We start from the raw sequence: 19259 nt of genomic DNA, 5'->3' as shown, positions 1-19259 counted from the left end.
GATTGAGAGACATAGTCTGGAGCCAAGCCAGGGTCATACACAGATAAGTTGTACAGCTGGAAGTAGAGAGGTCAGGAGCCAGGCTAAGGTCATTCATGGAAGATTAAATAAAAGTGAGGTCAATCAACAAGACAAGATCACAATCAGGAGTAGGGCAGAGAAAAGTCTAAGAATAGGCCAAACCAGTGAAGGGTCATCAAGTAGCAAAGGGTTGGAATACACAAGGATCATGGATAGCTAAAGATCAGCCAGCAATAAGCAGTCACAACTCCTTTAAGGCTGCCCTTTCATTATCCAGTCACAAGTTAAGTTAGGTCTTGGACCAGGCTCTATTTCTAAATGTAAAACTGTATTTCTCTATCGCTCATTGACAGACGTAGTCTTCTTGATTCTCAAGAGCTGGGTTATGTTGTCTCCGCAGGAGTAGGACTAGGCAGAAAGGCAAAACGTTCTGGCTCCACCTTAGGGGCAGTCCCTGAGGGTATATCCTCCCTCTCTCTGCTACAGGGAATCAGTTTTTTTCTGTCTAGTCAGGAGTAAGGACCTAAGTTCCTTGCTGGGATCTTTTGGTCCTGGCAAGACTTTTTTTCTTTAAGAAAAAGACATTTTTTAGGTAGTTTTCTCCAGTGTTTTTTTCCTGTGAGATCTTCAAGCAAAAATGCCGGACTGGGCGACACTTGTGGTCACCCCAGCCGGCCTACGAGCGCGCGCAGACCATGGCATTGCGCTTGGTCGGCCGCGACATATTCAAGTAAGTATGCGGAGCCGGGCGACGGGCTGGATGTTGAGATCCAGTGGTCACCCCAGTTTCTGCCTACGAGCGCGTGCAGACCAGAGCTCCGCGCTGGGTCGGCCGCGACGGAGTCCCAGTGAAGGGACTGACTTTGCGAGTTAAAAGTCTCGCTTGGACGCCAGGTACCAGAGAGTCGAGGCGTCCACAAACCCCCCTGGTCTTGGACCAGGCTCTATTTCTAAATGTAAAACTGTATTTCTCTATCGCTCATTGACAGACGTAGTCTTCTTGATTCTCAAGAGCTGGGTTATGTTGTCTCCGCAGGAGTAGGACTAGGCAGAAAGGCAAAACGTTCTGGCTCCACCTTAGGGGCAGTCCCTGAGGGTATATCCTCCCTCTCTCTGCTACAGGGAATCAGTTTTTTTCTGTCTAGTCAGGAGTAAGGACCTAAGTTCCTTGCTGGGATCTTTTGGTCCTGGCAAGACTTTTTTTCTTTAAGAAAAAGACATTTTTTAGGTAGTTTTCTCCAGTGTTTTTTTCCTGTGAGATCTTCAAGCAAAAATGCCGGACTGGGCGACACTTGTGGTCACCCCAGCCGGCCTACGAGCGCGCGCAGACCATGGCATTGCGCTTGGTCGGCCGCGACATATTCAAGTAAGTATGCGGGGCCGGGCGACGGGCTGGATGTTGAGATCCAGTGGTCACCCCAGTTTCTGCCTACGAGCGCGTGCAGACCAGAGCTCCGCGCTGGGTCGGCCGCGACGGAGTCCCAGTGAAGGGACTGACTTTGCGAGTTAAAAGTCTCGCTTGGACGCCAGGTACCAGAGAGTCGAGGCGTCCACAAACCCCCACCCCGGTGGAGAGGGTATTGTGAAGAGAGGGTGCCTGTCGGTTCGGTATGGTGAGTAAACGTTCCCTTTTTTTCCTCGTTATGAGGCAGTATGTATTATGGGCCCCTCCATATATGGTCAGTATATATCTGATACTTACAAGTCCCCCTTGTAATACAGCATGTGTTTGTGGGAAGTGGACTTGGTTTAAGAGCTAACACTCTACCCAGCAGACTGTAACATTACAGCAGACATAGGAGGTATAATCCTACCTTATGTGTAGTGTATCTCTGTAGATCCATATATCACCTCTTAGCAGAGTGCAGGTGGATGTGCTGGGAAGACGATTTCGGCGGTCCGCCGCCATTTTGCCGTAGACCGAATGCATGTATGTCCTCAGGTCACGCCGGCCGCCATGTTTTTGGAGTCTTATGTCTCTTCTATGGGGGCGGCCATGTTTTGTGAGCCCAGCTACCTCGTGGAGGGCTGGGAACGCCGGAAGGCGTACACAGGGGGCGGAGCCACGCCTTCTACCCGGGAAAAAGCAAACAGCTCCTTCCAGTCTGTGTAAGACAGACGCTGACTGCAGTTGGTTGGAAACTGCACTGCATCGGTTGGTGAGCCTTGGGGGTCCCTCTCTCTCTCTCTGGGATCGAGAAGCAGGTACTCTGAGGGGCGCTATTGCGCTAGGGGGAGACACACAAAAAAAAAAAAAAAAAAAAAAAAGAAAAAGTTTTTTTTGTTTTGCTGGCAAAGGTGTCCTGTATTAACATGGACCCTGACACTCATGTATCTCCTCCGGATCCCCTCGAGGGGTCTGCGGGATCCTCCAGCACCCCATTAACAATTGAATCATTGTCAGCTATTATGGAAACTTTTGTGTCCCGGGTGGAAGTGGCTTGTCAGGGACAGGGCGCAAGAAAGCGACCCCCGCCTAACCCCTTATTATCTGAAACCTCGGATTCAGACTCTGAGCCTATTTCTGCAGTTGCAGGTACTTCATCTGGGATTGGTGTCTCGGGTCCTGTCTCTTCAGACAGTGAGGAGGATGTTTCGGCATCCGCCATAGCCCGAGAGGAAGCGTTGGTAAACGCACTCATTGTATCTGTTCAAGAGACCTTAAGGTTACAGGGTATTCCATCGGAAATAGCTGAAACTGAAATCCCTTTTGGGACTAAAAAACGCATCAAAGTGGCGAAGGTTTTTCCATTGTCCAAATGTTTTGGCAATCCAATCGAAGAAGAATGGCGTCTGCCAAAACGCACTTTTACTATTTCTAAACGCATTGACAGGCGTTATCCGTTTGAGGAAACCCTTATTAAGAAATGGACAGAACCACCTGTGGTGGATTCACCAATTGCTAGATTGAATAAAGCCACGGTTATTCCTTTAGAAGACGCTCCGTCTTTTAAAGATCCAGTGGATCGCAAGATAGAAGCTATGTCTCGCACCATGTTTTCCTTGATTGGATCAGCTTTCAGACCTATAATAGCTATTGGTCTGGTTTCGCAGGCTGTAACTGAATGGACCAAGTGGTTACGCCGGGACTTAGAAGAAGTCCCTCAGGCGGTATCAGATTTGTTGGAACAAATGATACAGGGGTTACAGTTTGTGTGTGATGCGGCGTTAGACGCCACTCCATTAATGGCGCGAGCATCAGTCTCAGCAGTGGTTCTCAGGCGTACACTGTGGCTAAAAGGTTGGTTAGCCGACCAAGGTTCCAAAAAAGCATTGGCTAATATCCCCTTTTCAGGAGAGCGTCTATTTGGAGCCAACTTAGATGAGATCATTAAGGATCTCACCGGTGGAAAGAGCACCTTTTTACCGCAAAATTTTAAAGGTAGAGGAACTCGTCAAAGACGAGGGCCTTCTTTTTCTGCTCACAAGAGGTTTTTTCGTCCAGCGGGTGAAAAAACTAAGTCCTCCAAAGCTCCTGCAGGAGGCGTCAGGGGTCGTTGGTCGGGCAAGCAAAAGCCCGCCCCCTCCAGACCTGAAGATAAACCATCCAAAGCCTGAAGGTGCGCCCCCACCCATAACTGGGGTGGGGGGACGTCTTCGCCGGTTCCCGGATCCATGGCTTTCCAGAATCCCGGACAAATGGGTTTGCGAAGTCATAAGGTCAGGGTACAAGATCGAGTTTCGATCTCTCCCACCGGCGCGATTCTTCCCTTCCAATATCCGACTATCCTCAGATCGTTTAGAAGATCTGCGGAGAGCAGTCACAGATCTACTACAACAAGGAGTGGTAGTCCACGTTCCTTGGACAGAACGGTTTCAAGGGTTTTATTCAAACCTGTTTACAATACCCAGGAAAGAGGGCAAAGTGCGTCCAATTCTGGACTTAAGAGCACTCAATTCTTTCGTCAACATAAGAAGATTCAGAATGGAGTCCATTCGCACGGTAGCAGCCTTCCTGCATCCAGGGGATGTCCTAGCGTCCATAGACATCAAGGACGCCTATCTTCACATTCCCATTTTCGCAGGACATCAGCGGTTTCTACGCTTTTCCGTAGAGGAGAACCACTATCAGTTTGTGGCGTTACCTTTCGGTCTCGCCACGGCTCCGCGGGTCTTCACAAAGGTGTTGGCCCCAATGTTGGCACTTCTGCGCCAAAGAGGTATATCGATCCTTGGTTACCTAGACGATCTTCTGCTTCATGCAGAGTCTCCTCAGACCTTGCTACAAAACATAGAAATTACTATGATTTCTTTACAGGAATTCGGGTGGCTGGTGAACCAGCAAAAGTCATTTCTGGTTCCCACCCAGAGGCTCGAATATCTGGGTCTAATCCTAGACACAGTCAGGACAAGAGTTTTTCTTCCGGTAGGGAAACTCCGAAAGATTCAATCAGCAGTCCAGTTGTTACTGTCCAACAACTGGTCTTCCCTTCGGACTTGCATGAGGGTTCTGGGGTTGATGGTGGCTTCATTCGAAGCAGTCCCATTTGCCCAGTCCCATACCCGAATTCTCCAGCAAGAGATTCTTCTCAGATGGAATCGGAATCCGGAATCCCTGGACAATCAGATACGATTGAGCAAACAGACCAGAGAGTCTCTGGTTTGGTGGCTTCGGTCTCCGATGCTCAGCCAGGGAAAGTCATTTCTGCCAATATATTGGACGGTAGTGACCACGGATGCCAGTCTATCCGGATGGGGAGGAATTCTCGGTCAGTTATCTGTCCAGGGACTTTAGTCCCCGGAAGAATCCAGGTTACCGATAAATGTATTGGAACTGAGAGCGATCAGACTTTGTCTGATTCACTGGACCGAGCAGCTCCAGGGCAGCCCGGTTCGGATCCAGTCGGACAATGCCACGGCCGTGGCTTATGTCAATCACCAGGGGGGCACCAAGAGTGTCCGAGCGGCCAAAGAAGTGGCTTGCATTCTTCGCTGGGCGGAACGATTTGTTCCAGCAATCTCTGCGGTGTTCATTCCGGGGGTGGAGAATTGGCAGGCAGATTATCTCAGCCGTCAGACCCTGGATCAGGGGGAATGGTCCCTCCATCCAGACGTTTTCCACCAGTTGTGCCTAACGGTGGGGCACCCCGGATGTGGATCTGTTGGCATCACGATTCAACAGGAAAGTTCAGAGATTCGTGGCTCGCTCCCGCGATCCTCTAGCAGAAACCGCAGACGCACTGATCGCCCCGTGGGGGCAATACCAGCTAATATATGCCTTCCCTCCTCTCGCGTTACTGCCAAGACTTCTTCGCAGGATAGAGGAGGAAGGAATCCCAGTAATCCTGGTAGCTCCGGACTGGCCTCGTCGAGCTTGGTACGCCGACATGGTCAGACTGGTGGCGGACGTCCCGTGGAGACTTCCTCTCAGGGAGGATCTACTGTCTCAGGGACCGATCTTCCATCCTGCTTTACGATCGCTGGCTTTAACGGCCTGGCTATTGAGACCCAGGTGCTGAAGGACAAAGGTTTGTCAGCTTCAGTTATTCCTACTCTAGTTGAAGCAAGGAAAGCGACTTCCAGAAAGATTTATCATCGCACATGGAAGTCCTACATTGCATGGTGTGAACCTTTGGGGTTCCGTCCTCGGTCTTATTCGATTAGTCGAATATTGGCTTTTTTGCAACAAGGGGTTGAGCAGAAACTGGCCTTGAGTACTATTAAGGGTCAGGTCTCAGCATTAGCCATCTTCTTTCAGAAGCCTTTGGCTACTCATTCCTTGGTGCGGAACTTCATCCAGGGGGTGCGACATCTGGCTCCGCCAGTGCACGCGCCGTTACCCCCCTGGGATCTTAATTTAGTGTTGTCGGTTCTTCAGAAACCTCCCTTTGAAGATATTAGGGAGATTCCTCTACCCACGTTGTCCCAGAAGGTGGCCTTCTTGGTGGCTATTACTTCTGCACGCAGGGTGTCAGAACTGGCCGCATTATCTTGTCGTTCACCATATCTGGTGGTTCATAGAGATAAGGTGGTTCTTCGTCCGAATCCATCCTTCCTACCAAAAGTGGTTTCAGAATTTCATCTGAATGAAGAAATTGTATTACCTTCCCTGTGTCCTAAGCCCAGTCATCCTCGGGAGTTTGCTTTACACTCCTTGGATGTGGTCCGGGCGATCAGGGTATACTTGAAAACGACAGACTCGTTTCGCAAGACGGATTCACTTTTTGTGATCCCAGATGGACCCAAAAAGGGGTTGCCTGCATCTGCCGCGACCATTTCCAGATGGATCAGACAGACGGTAGTGCAGGCTTATTCTATTAAGGGTCGGGAGCCCCCGTTCCCTGTTAAGGCGCACTCCACTCGGGCACTTAGTGCGTCATGGGCCTTTCGCCATCAGGCGTCAGTGGTCCAGGTGTGCAAGGCGGCTACCTGGTCGTCGGTGCATACCTTTTCTAAACATTATAAAGTTGATGTAATGGCATCGTCTGATGCCTCGTTTGGCCGCAAGGTTTTGCAGGCCGCAATTTGAGGAGACCAGTGGTCTACCTCGAGGGTTTTTTTCCGTTGGAAAATTTTTTCTTTAGTCTCATTCTTTGTTTATAATGAGCCTTTAAAACTTCTAGTTTGGCACCGGTTGGGCCTTCTAGATTGGATTTGATTTTGTCAATCCCACCCCTCATTTGTGGCACTGCTTCTGGATGTCCCAGCTCTTGAGAATCAAGAAGACTACGTCTGTCAATGAGCGATAGAGAAAAATGGATTTTTGTAAGATCTTACCGTAAAATCCTTTTCTCTTAAGCTCATTGACAGACGTAGTACCCGCCCCTCTATCATTGAGTTGGGTTGGGTTAAATTCTCTGTACTGCTTTAAACAGAACTGATTCCCTGTAGCAGAGAGAGGGAGGATATACCCTCAGGGACTGCCCCTAAGGTGGAGCCAGAACGTTTTGCCTTTCTGCCTAGTCCTACTCCTGCGGAGACAACATAACCCAGCTCTTGAGAATCAAGAAGACTACGTCTGTCAATGAGCTTAAGAGAAAAGGATTTTACGGTAAGATCTTACAAAAATCCATTTTCCTCCAAAGAAAAACAAAAAAAAAAGCACCTCTCAATGTGTACTAGGCACGATTTGGTTATGTAACTTATTAAAAGCTGAGCTGGTGATAGGGTAACATTTAAGTGTCCCCTTGCCCTCTCATAACCCATTGTTCAGTGCTTTGGCATCAAGTGAACAGTCTTACATGCTATCAAATGGTGGTATGCTCAGCAGTGGGAAACAAAATGTAGTTTGTGGGATTTTTTTTTTTTTTTCTATTGACCATTGAAGGACACAGCTTGAACATAAGCAACCTGAGGTTAAATTGCTATTCACAGGAGAAATGAACACTGGGCACATAGAAAACTGAAGGCAAGCCTCCTTGAAGCAACAACCCCGCACACCTCACTCCTCCTCACTTCTTCTTAATGTCAGCAGGAGAATAGATATCATTTTCCTTTCTACTGTATTTTTGTTTGAATTGGAAGATTGTTTTACTATCAGCAGCTACTGGTATAATCAAGCTGAATACTAGAATTCCTGGATGTGTCTTTCGTTAGCCAACAATTACAGTTCTCAATTCAGCATATTGATGTCTTGTGAGAGTCCTGCAAGTACTCACAAAGCCATTACTGCTGCTTTAATCAATTATACCCCACTTGGCTCAGGTCTATGAGTATTCCTGGGGATTTAAATAGCTCCTTTTCCTAAAGGTACCCCCCTAATAATGTACTGATTTGTATATTAATTTAAGGGATTGCTTCCCCTATTTAAACATATTCAGGACATTTTCTTGACATTTTTATCTAGAAGGTAGCCTTTTTATGGCTATCACTTTGGCTTGAAAAGTTTCTGAGTTATTAGCATTGTCCTGCAGGAAGCAAAATTTGATATTGCATAAAGACAAGGTTTTTTTGAGACCAATAGCCTTTTCCCCAAAGTTTTTTTCTGCTTTTCCCTTTAATTAGGTTATTGTTTTACTGTTTCTGGCTATGGTAGAGGTTCAACCCAACATCTCTCTCTATTACCTGGAAATAGTGAGGGTATTCAGGGTTTTACCCTACAGCCACTGTCTCTTTTAGGCAGACAGATTCCCTGTTTGTTGTTCCAGAAGATCCAAAAAGAGATGCTCCTGCTTCTAGATCAAGTATTTCTATATATATGACAGGTTGTTGTGCAGGCCTATAGTTTGCAAAAAATAAAGTTCTTCCTTTTCCCTAAAAGCCCTACTCCACCAGATCATTAATTGCTACCTGGGGTGTTTGTCATTAGGCCTCTTTTTCTCAGATCTGTAAGGCTGTTACCTGATCTTATGTACATATGTTCTCTACATTGTACAAGGTTAGTGTGTCTGCCTTCCCTGATGTTAGTTTTCGTCGAAAGGTCCTGCAGGGGGATTTTTAATGCCCTTGTTTTCCCTTTTATTTTGTTCTTTCTTGCAGAAAAAAGAAGTTTATCTATGATTTGCCACATAAATTGTCTAATTGCCTCCATCCCTATATGTATATATAAACAAGGACAAGAACAAGAATGTGGGAATTTGACTGAGGTCAACTAGACATAGGAATTTATTGAATAAATAACTGTACACATAAAAATTTTTGATTGCATGAATACATACAGAGATATAGCATACAATAAATTGCATAGTACATATTGAATCAAAAAAATATATATAAATACAACATTTCTAGGATCAAACAGGGATCTCTCAAGAAAAAATTGATACAATAAGGCATCATAATCTCTGTGTGCTCACAAATTTGAATATGTCACATTTCAATGGTATATCTGAGTAATTTGTAGGCTGGATGCGTTTCATGGACCTCTGTGCATTTATCAGGAGCTTGAATGTAAGTTTGTATGTCTAAGAATAAAAATATGAATTGTGATAATGAACTTGTATAACATAAAAATTGTACTAAAGGGTATAATGGAAAAAACACTACCTGAAGTAGTGTCATTAATCCATGAGCCATCCGGTATAGGAGAAGGAGACCGGAGCCGCTCCAGGGGACGCCTGACCCGGGGCTGAGGCATGGATGACCTCCAGCACATCGGAGCTGCATAGAGAAAGGGACGATGGGCAGAGAGGAATGCAGCTTTAAGAGCTCCAGAGATGATATTTCAGAGAGAGGAGCAGTGGGGGCACACAGGGACCACAATGGAGTCTGAAAATGTATATATAAAAAAGAGGAAAAAATAAATGGAAAAACTCCATCTTAAAAAATATATAGTAATTGTTGAAGTATATACGTATACTCAAAAAAGTGGACTCAGAAAAAGTGCCAGGGGAGAGAAAACCACCAGGATAGTATCAAATTGAAAGGAACCAATTGGTAGAGCAATAGAAAAATGCCTGTGAAAGTTGATGGAGACCTAAAAGGTGGCCAAGAGGAGGTGAAAGGAAGAAAGATATCTCCCAATAAAAAAGAGGAGGTGTTGAAGAAAAGGGAAGTGCTTGTTCTTTCTTGTTGTGCTGGTTTGAATTGCTTGCCCACCCCTCAGTTTGTACTGCTTTTGGATGTCCCTAGGTTGCCTATTATCAGGAACCTGTGTCCCTCAATTAATAATAGAGAAAATAGGATTTTGTACTCACCATTTACTCCATTGAGGTACACAGCTCCCCCCACTTCACCCCCTCATGCGCTATTATTCTCTCTTTAGACTGCTTGCTATAACGGAGCAGGTTTGAAGCAGGAGGGGTTAAAACTTCTAGGAGGCTGGCCTTTGGTTTTCTGTGTGCCTTTTTTCCCCTGTAGGCAGCAGTTCATCTTAGGTTGCCTATTGCCATCTAAACTGTGTCTTTCAATGGTTTCCAAACAAAGGATTTTACTGTTAGTACCAAAATTCTATTTTTTTGTATAGGATCTTTGGGGAGGGCAGGGATGGAAATTAAGTTAGTAGGTAATGGCTCCACTGGTAAGTTGAGGGGTTACTTATGTGTTTTTTTTTTTTGCACAGTTTTCCTTTAACTGCAGCATATCCAAGATCTAGTTGTGCTGTCTGCTGGAATCACAGCCATTACAAAGTCACAAAACCTTTGGCAGTTACAGCCAGGGCCACCCTCAGGAGGGGACAGTCCATACACATGTAGGGGGCCCGGTTGTCCTAAAGGGGCCCGGCCATCCCGAGCAATGTTGCAGTGTAAATTTACGGAAAGTTTGTAAACATATGGTTGTGCATGGTTTACTGACCACTGACTTGGATCGGAACCTTACCAGCACAGCCTCCTACAGTCCCGCCCCCCTCTATGTGCCTCGCCTATTGCCTTCCTTGAGACACCCAGGTCCCATGTGTGGAGGCGATTTGCCAGTGCAGGTGACAGTCATGGGAGAATAGGTGGAGCATGTGTCCGCCACACCCGGCCAATTCTTGGCTTTGGGTTGGCTTGGTAGGTGGGCCAGGCAGGGGAAGTTCAACAACAAGGATGGGGAGGCGGGGAGAGAGTCCGATGTGTTTGCTATCAGGCCAGTGCAGAGGTTTCTGAGAGTTCTAGCTGGAGCCCAGTAAGGCTGCCTGGGATGTGAGGGCCCATAGCAACTTAATAGAGACATTTTATTTTTTAGTTGTGTACTGCAATAAAGGAAGGAGTTGACAAGTGGGCTCCTGTTTGCTCATAGCAACCAGCTACACTCAATAGTAACCAGCCAGAGGCCTTTCATTTTCAACTGTGCACTGCAGTAGAGAAAGGATCTCATAAGAGGACTCTTGGTTGCTCAAAGCAACCAGCCAAACTCCATAGAAACCTACCAGAGGCCTTTCATTTTTCAGCTGTGCACTGCAGTGTGAGGATGGTATGTGCAGAGGATGCTGAATATAGAACTTCTGCTTGCCCATAGCAACCATCCAGACCACATAGCAACCAGCAGCAGTCTGTCCAATTGTGGGTGCGTAGAGTGCCATTTGGACCCACCCGCTTCGATAAATTGAGCAAATAGGCTCCAGCCAGGGGAAAGATTTGCAGCGGGAAGTTTATATATGGAATTGTGATTGGTCAAAACTTTGTGTCCAGAGAGGGCTGTACTGAGGGTGCAGGAGGGATAAAAAGAGAGGACACTGTGAGAAAGGCATGACATAACAGGGAGATGAGACTGGAGGGGGACGCCATGGGATGGAACAGGAGGAGGGCATGGAATGGAGGACGACATGTGATGGGGGAGAGGAGACTGGAAGAGGAAAATGTGAGATGGGGAGAAACGAGTGGAGGAGGAGGACTTGGGAAGAAGGAGATGGGACTGGGGGAGGACATGGGATGGAGGAGATGGGACAGGAGGAGGAAGAGGACATGAGATGGAGGAAATGGGACTGGAGTAGGAAGAGGACTTGGGATGGAGGAGGAAGAAGTCACGGGATAAAGGAGGAGGAGGACATGCAATGGAGGAGATGGGACTGGAGTAGAAAGAGGACATGGGATGGAGGAGGAAGAAGTCACGGGATAGAGGAGGAGGAGGACATGGAATGGAGGAGATGGGACTGGAGTAAGAAGAGGACATGGGTTGGAGGAGGAAGAAGATAAGGGATGGCAAAGGAAGAGGACATGGGATGGGGGAGATGAGACTGGAAGGGGAGGACATGGGATGGGGGAGATGGGACTGGAGGATGAGGAGGAGGACATGGGATGAAAAAGGAGGAGGACATAGGATGGGACTCTGTGGTATGGCAAGTGGGCGGATTCGTTGGGGCGGCCAGTGGGCGGACCCTGGGGAATATTGGTAGTTAGGCCCAGGCGGGCCCAGGCTGTGTAAGGGGCACCAAAATTTCTGATATATATAGAGTATTTTAACAATGTATTTAACAGTTTGTCTGTAGCTTAATTTTAAAGGATAAGACCACTCTGATACAAAGTGCAATATCCTTTTTGACTCTCAGCAACCTAAAATTCCCTACCCTTCCACTCTCCCATATACTTCTCTGGGGCTGTCTTTCAAGACAGGAAACATTTCCTAGTAGTTTATAGGTCTGATAGGGTGGATTATTTTGAGTTGGAAAGGACAACAAAAAGATGAACCACTTCTGGACCAGAAGGATTCACCTCCTTAATGACCAGGCCATTTTTTGCGATACGGCACTGTGTTATTTTAACTGACAATTGCGTAGTTGTGCAACGCTGTACCCTAATAAAATGTATGTCCTTTTTTCCCCACAAATAGAGCTTTCTTTTGGTGGTATTTGATCACCTGTGCGATTTCAATTTTTTGCGCTAACAAAAAAAAAAAAAAGAGTTCTGAAAAAAATATATAATTTTTTACTTTCTGCTATAAAACATTCCCAATAAAAAAAATGTTTTCATAATTTTAGGCCAATTTGTATTCTGCTACATATACTTGGTAAAAATAAAATCCCAATAAGTGTATATTGATTGGTTTGCGCAAAAGTTATTGCGTCTACAAACTAGGGGAAAGGTTTATGTAATCTGTATTTATTTATTTATTTTTTACTAGTAATATTGACGATCAGCGATTTTTAGCGGGACTGCGACATTGTGACGGACAGATCAGACACCAGTGACATTACTACAGTAATAAGTGCTAAAAATATGCACTGTTATGCACTGTTACTGTACTAATGACACTGGCAGGGAAGGGGTTAACACCAGGGGCAATCAAAGGGTCAAATGCGTCCCTATGGGGTGCTTTCTAACTGGGGGGGTGGGCTTGCTGCATGAACACAGAGACCTGTGTTCCTAAATAGGAGGAACACAGGAACCCTGTGTTCTTAACTGGCAGAACAGTGGTCTGCCGTGTCAACAACGGCAAACCGCTGTTCTGTCTCCACAGGGAGCGATCGCGGATGCACATTGGCAATCTCGGCCTCCGGACCAGCTGATCAGCTTCCCCTGTGAGGAATGGGCGCGCGAGAGCCCCTGCTAGCGGTCCCGCGAAGCGACGTACAGGTACGTCGTTTTGCGTGCCAGTGCCGACCTGCCGCTGTAAGACTACGGCGGCTGGTCGGCAAGTGGTTAATGCTCCTTTTCTGAAAGTGCACTTAATCCTATAAATTCTTCCAGTGTATTAAACAATCAACATAGCATTTTTTAGAAAATCTATACATTATGATATATTTATTTGAAATTGAATAGGTAGAGAAGGCTTTTTTTTCTTGCATTTCTCACTTGCCAGGATATAGGATTTGTTTCTTCTGTAATATAATGAATGTGACTAAATTATAGCATTTAGTGATGTCAAGAGCAGTTTTAATGCAAAATTAAATATAATTACTTTACTGGTTGTCATGGCTTTTTAATGCTGGATCACATTAATTGTTTTATAGGACTGCAGGAAGTGGATAAAAAGAGGATTTGCCTGTATAGTTAGTATAAGCTTAAACCAAAGTATATACATATAAGAAAACCTAACAATTGGAAAACATTTGTACAACAAAACTCCTGTTTTCTAAATGATCATTAACATTTTATGGCATAACTTCAATAAGATAGGGTATTTCCTGGTACAACAATGCAAGTTTTTAAATAGTATGGATGAATAGTAGCTTAGAAATACAAAAGCAGCTGCTTTAATGTTTTTGTCTCAATAACAGAACTTTGTTTGGGGCCCTTAACCTTCACTTGGGTGGAGCACCTGAAGGACCTGCTGGTACAGGAAAAACAGAAACAACCAAGGACTTGGCAAAAGCAGTGGCAAAGCAGTGTGTTGTTTTCAACTGCTCTGATGGGTTGGATTATCTTGCTTTAGGAAAGTTCTTCAAGGTACATTTTTACATGATGAAGTGCTGTAACATTTAATCACCTAGCCACTGTGAATAACTGTTTACTAAATGAACAATAGGTGCTAATTATGTAATTGGAGACATAGAGTTTATTATCTTATATTCCCAAACTATCAAAAGAATAGTGCACTATGCCGGTACGAGTTCCTCTATCACCAAGGTACAAATACCAAACTGTGTCTCCTACTTCCAGTTTTTCACATTTTATTCTGTGTAGTGTCCCTTTTTGTAAAGCCCAACAAATATGTTTCTGGTAGAAAGCACTAAGAAGTTATTGCCTCGTCCCATCAGAGAATGCTTTGGATTCAATGATAAATTGCATTGTTCTCTAAAAAGGCGCATATGCTGGGTGGGCAACCCCATCTGTTCATTAAGCAGAAGAGCAGCCACTCGGCACAGGTCCCGGAAGGTAGCAGCGATCACTGTAGTAGCAGGGTCTACTTAAGTGATCTCCAACTTCCAAGGGGATTGGCTAGGTATGGATTATGCCAGGGGAGGACTGGGCCAGATGGCAGGGGGGCAATTGCCCCCTGGGTTGCTCTGATGCCCTGTAAAAAGGCTGCACCACTTCTGCCACAGACATGCCTAAAGGATTCCTGGTGCAGAGAAGTAAAAAGTTGCTGTCGCTTACCTACTGAGTGCGGGTTGAAGACAAGGACAAAGTGCAGGCCTCCCCCCCAGCATGGATGGTGTCAACTGTGTCTGAGCAGAGGCCGGTTCTATTCCCCAATGGAGACTCTTCTGCTCTGGCCAGCCCCAACCGAGCTGTCCCAGCTCCCCCCAACCTCCCCCTGCTGGCCAGGTCGGGAACCCAGATTCCGCTGGTAAGTAGAGAGTATCTGGAGCAAGGCTTCAGCTTGGAATGGGGACCAGGAGCAGGATTGGGAAAGTGGGAAAGGGGCCGAGTCATGCCTAAAGGACATGCCTAAAGGATTCCTGGTGAAGAGAAGTAAAAAGTTTGGAATGGGGATCAGGAGAAGGATTGGGAGAGTGGGGTGGGGTGAGATGAGGGAAAGTGGGAGGGGGGCTGAGTCGCTGCACCATGGACCTCTGGTTTGTACTTGCTCCCTGGGCCGAAAGTTGCCAGTCTGCCCCTGGATTATGCATACTTACATTGTGCTAAAGCTATATAAAAATAAAAATTCCCGGAATTTAGCTTTTAATGCAGCGCTGCAAAAACAAGCTTTTAGATAAAGCTAAAACTAACATTTTCAATATTTATTCCCAAGGGTTTACTTTCCTGTGGAGCCTGGGCTTGCTTTGATGAATTCAATAGAATTGATTTAGAGGTACTCTCTGTGGTTGCTCAGCAAATCCTCACCATCCAAAGAGGTATCTATTCATCTATCTACTGTATATATCTATTTATCTATATATCTACAGTATCAATGAATCTAAATGGATCCATTATAAATTGATCTAGATATATAGATACTCATCTATCTATCTATCTATCTATCTATCTATCTATCTATCTATCTATCTATCTATCTATCTATCTATCTATCTATCTATCTATCTATCTATCTATCTATCTATCTATCTATCTATCTATCTCAGCTGTAATGAAATATTTTTTTCAGGTATAAATGCAGGATCTGATTTATTGATATTTGAGGGCACAGAATTGAAGTTAAACCCCACATGTTCTGTCTTTATCACCATGAATCCTGGCTATGCTGGACGGTCAGAGCTCCCAGACAATCTTAAGGTATGCTGTATATTTTGTTGTTTGTTAGTTTTGGGGTTCTTTCTATTATTTATTTGCTGAATGCTTTGTTTAAAAGGAAGTTAGAGGGTAACTCCACTTTTTTGGGGGGAAAAAAAAATAGCAAAAATAATATAGCGTATACAATTGTGACACAAGTCATATTGTAATTGGTATTAATAATAACCTTTCCTTTTCAATCTGCAGCACTGTAATTTTCTGTAAATGAAATGCAATATGGCTACCTGGAGGTGCTCTGTACACAGAATGTGTACAGAACGCCCCCCAGAAACATAATTTCCTGCTTGTGTGATTGGCTCACTGATATTCCCATAAGTCTGCACTAAGATGCAAGTCCGATATTAGACATCCCCCGCAACAAAAATGTTTTTGGTGAGATACTCCCAATAGAAAATCACATTTAAAGGGATGCAGACCTGGCAGTTTTCCTCATTGGAGCCCTGCAGGTGCAGCAGCTAATTGATTATTAAGAAACCACTCCCATTAGATTCACTTACCACAGGGACACAAGCAAACACACAGGGATTTCTTCAGAATAACAAAAGGTAGGAATCTGCAGCAAGGTTTGTTAAAATCCTTGCAATGTACATTGAACAACAAATAAAGTGGAGTTACTCTATAAGCTCTGTAATAAAACAAGCTAAGGGACGTTTACTTACTCAGTTCATCAGTTACTGAGGATGTGACCAAATAGTCTTATGCTTTTTAGGCATTTGAACTATACTTTCTTATCACAGTAACTCTGTAGTGATGCTGTTGTGATTCAGGTGTGCATGCTTGATTTAGATAGAAAATGCAGTAAACAAAGTTTTCTATTATTCGTGGGTCAATTATAGCAGTACTGTCTGTTTTACCAGAAATAGATCAGAGGGCTTAAAATATATCTTATAGCTTTTGGTTTAAAAACTTTAAAATATGTATTGGAAGGATATTTGAAAAAGATATAAACAATCAGAAAACTGAAACAGACATATAAAGTGAATTTTAACAAAGGTAAAATAAAATTGGTTACCGATAACCATTGGCTCCTAACTATACCATTGGCTCACGCTTCTGTCAATCACAGCCAGTGAGCCAATAGGGAGAGTGCAGGAGCAGGACAGAGCCACGCTCTGTGCGTGAATGGACACACAGAGCAGTGGCCCGGGAGCTAGCCTGCTGGGGGTGCCCCCCATAGCAAGCTTCTCGCTATGGGGCATTTGGCAGGATGGAGGGGCCAGAAACACCAGCGGGGGACCCGAGAAGAGGAGGATCAGGACTGCTCTGTGCAAAACCACTGCACAGAGCAGGTAAGTATGACATGTTAATTATTTAAAAAAAATTCCTTTAACCACTTAAGCCCCGGAAGATTTTACCCCCTTCCTGACCAGGGGGTATTTTGCGATTCGGCACTGCGTGACTTTAACGGACAATTGCGCGGTCATGCGATGCTGTACCTAAACGAATTTGACGTCCTTTTTTTCCCACAAACAGAGCTTTCTTTTGGTGGTATTTGATCACCTGTGCGATTTTTTGATCATGCGCTATAAACAAAAAAAGAGCGTCAATTTTGCAAAAATAACAATATTTTTCACATTTTTTTATATGAAATTCCCCCCAAAAAAATTTAAAAATCTAAATATTTTAACATTTTCGGCCAATTTGTTTTATGCTACATATGTTTGGTAAAAAAAATCGCAAAAATCGTATTTTGATTTGTTTGCGCAAAAGTTATCGCGTTTACTAACAAAGGGAAAGATTTTTGTCATTTTTGTTGTTTTTTTTTTTTAACGCGCAATGGCGGCGATCTGCGATTTTTTTTTTTGCGGTACTGTGACATTGGGGTGGACAGATCGGACCCTTGACTGACATTTTTGACCCTTTTGGGGTTACCAGTGACATTACTGCAGTAATCAGTGCTATACATATGCACTGTTACTGTAAAAATACACTGGTAGTGAAGGGGTTAACTTTATTTGAGAGGGAGGGGCTGTGTGTGTCCCTAGGGGCGTGATTCTAACTGTGATTGGCTGTGGCTTGAAGTGTAGGAACAATGATCAACGGTCCTACATAGTAGAACCGTATGATCATTGTTTCTACACAGGGGAGAATGACAGGTGGCTTGTTTACACTAGCTGCCTGCCTTTCTCCCGCTGTCACGGACGATCGTGAGTGAGCGGCGGACATCGGGTCCACTGCTCACACGCGCGGGGGGGTGCGTGACTGCGCGGGAGCACGCCTCCGGCGGCACGCGCTCGCTCCCCAGAGCCTCACAGGCTAGTGACGTACCGGTACGTCACTTTGCCTGTGAGGGGCTGACCGCCGCAGTATATGTACTTGCAGCGGTCGGCAAGTGGTTAATATCACTTTAAGACAATTCCTCATATCCTTATGGACTATCTCCCACTGTGCACGCACACAAATAAATATTTTAAAAAATGCAACCTATTACTTATATATTAGGAATGTGAATAAAATTAAAGGCAGCACTGAATATATTTTCTCACATTATAAATGTGTCAAATCAACTAAAATTATATATAAATACAATAGATGCAGTTCATAAATGTCCATACACCACAGCCCAGATAAATGAAAACAGTCCCACATTTACATGACCTACCTAGGGTGCTTTTGCCCATATAGGTGGAAGATCGCACTGGCGGTGTGGCTACACTGTGGATATTAAAATAAAGAATTTCAGTGCTGGCTTTGATTGTATTTATATTCTTATGGACTATAGTACGGTATGCCTTTCAGTAAGGAGCTGCTTCTATCACTTCTAAATATATTTATTGGGCTGTAATTATTAACACAGTGTGAATGTGCAGGAATGCTGATAATAGTTCTCAACCATTTCAAATATTTTGGCCAAGTAGTTCAGAGTGCTCTGAGTAGCCCAGAGTGCTCTGTCATACTGGAGGTTGCTTTTCTCTGCACTAGGAACAAATGATCAGCAGGAGTTTAGCATAAGGACTCATTGTCACCAAACTCTTCAAAGGTCTTGGCAGAACTCTAACTTAGTATTTTGTTTGTTTGGAATTATGGTCAGACTTTGATGGCCATCATTAAGATAAACTTTGTTGAAAAGAAAAAAAAAAACATATAGATAGATAAACTGTTTTATAGATATTTACATAAGGTTTGGGTACATCTAGGCTAGTGGTGCACCGAAATGAAAATTCTGGACTGAAACCGCAAATTCAGGATGCACTTGACCGAAAACCGAAATAGACAGTGTTTCATTTTTTTAAATTTAGAATAATGTGGCTGGCACGTTTGCATTGAAATCAATGGAACACAATTTTTCATTAAAGTCAGTGGGACGAGATTTTGCATTGAAGTCAATAGGGGGCATTTTTGCATTGAAGTCAGTAGGATGCAATTTTACATTAAAGTCAATAGGACTTCAAGTAGATAGAAGAGCATGTCATTATCGTCTCTGTTTTTTTTTTTTTCTATCGGCAAAATGCAGATAACCCTATCATCTCTCAACTCTATCATCCCATAATTTTAGGCGGCTGACATATCAGTGCCTCCCTAATCTAGTGTATTGGGTCTTTCTTTTATCTTTGTTTTAATTACTAGAGGCACCACTGTGGTCCATTTATTAAGCAGGAGGGAAAAAGCAAAGAAAAGAAAATACAGTGTTAACATTCATGTGGATGAACGATGAACAAAAAAATAAAAGAAAACTTGAATTATGCCACATTTTTCAGCCTGCTTTTATTAATAAAAGGGAGATTAAGTCAGATGAGATCTGCAGTAAAATACCTCCATATGCATATTTTCTGGAAACAAACCAATAAACATACATGGCTTATA

General features: G+C 44.3%; 1 protein-coding gene across 1 annotated transcript in view; it reads left to right on the top strand.

The window, feature by feature from the left end:
* The window catches only part of DNAH7 (dynein axonemal heavy chain 7), a 368896-nt gene that overhangs the window by 90346 nt on the left and 259291 nt on the right, over positions 1 to 19259 (top strand). The window contains exons 13-15 of the mRNA XM_082262147.1: positions 13538 to 13706; positions 14956 to 15058; positions 15310 to 15437. Coding sequence (XP_082118273.1) covers positions 13538 to 13706; positions 14956 to 15058; positions 15310 to 15437 — 400 coding nt within the window. The remainder of the gene's footprint in view (positions 1 to 13537; positions 13707 to 14955; positions 15059 to 15309; positions 15438 to 19259) is intronic.

The sequence above is a fragment of the Pelophylax lessonae genome, assembly GCF_965119305.1.
Source record: "Pelophylax lessonae genome assembly, chromosome: 6".
Classification (NCBI taxonomy): domain Eukaryota; kingdom Metazoa; phylum Chordata; class Amphibia; order Anura; family Ranidae; genus Pelophylax; species Pelophylax lessonae.
Note: the sequence above shows the minus strand (reverse complement) of the source record. Positions and strands in the feature narration are given on the sequence as shown.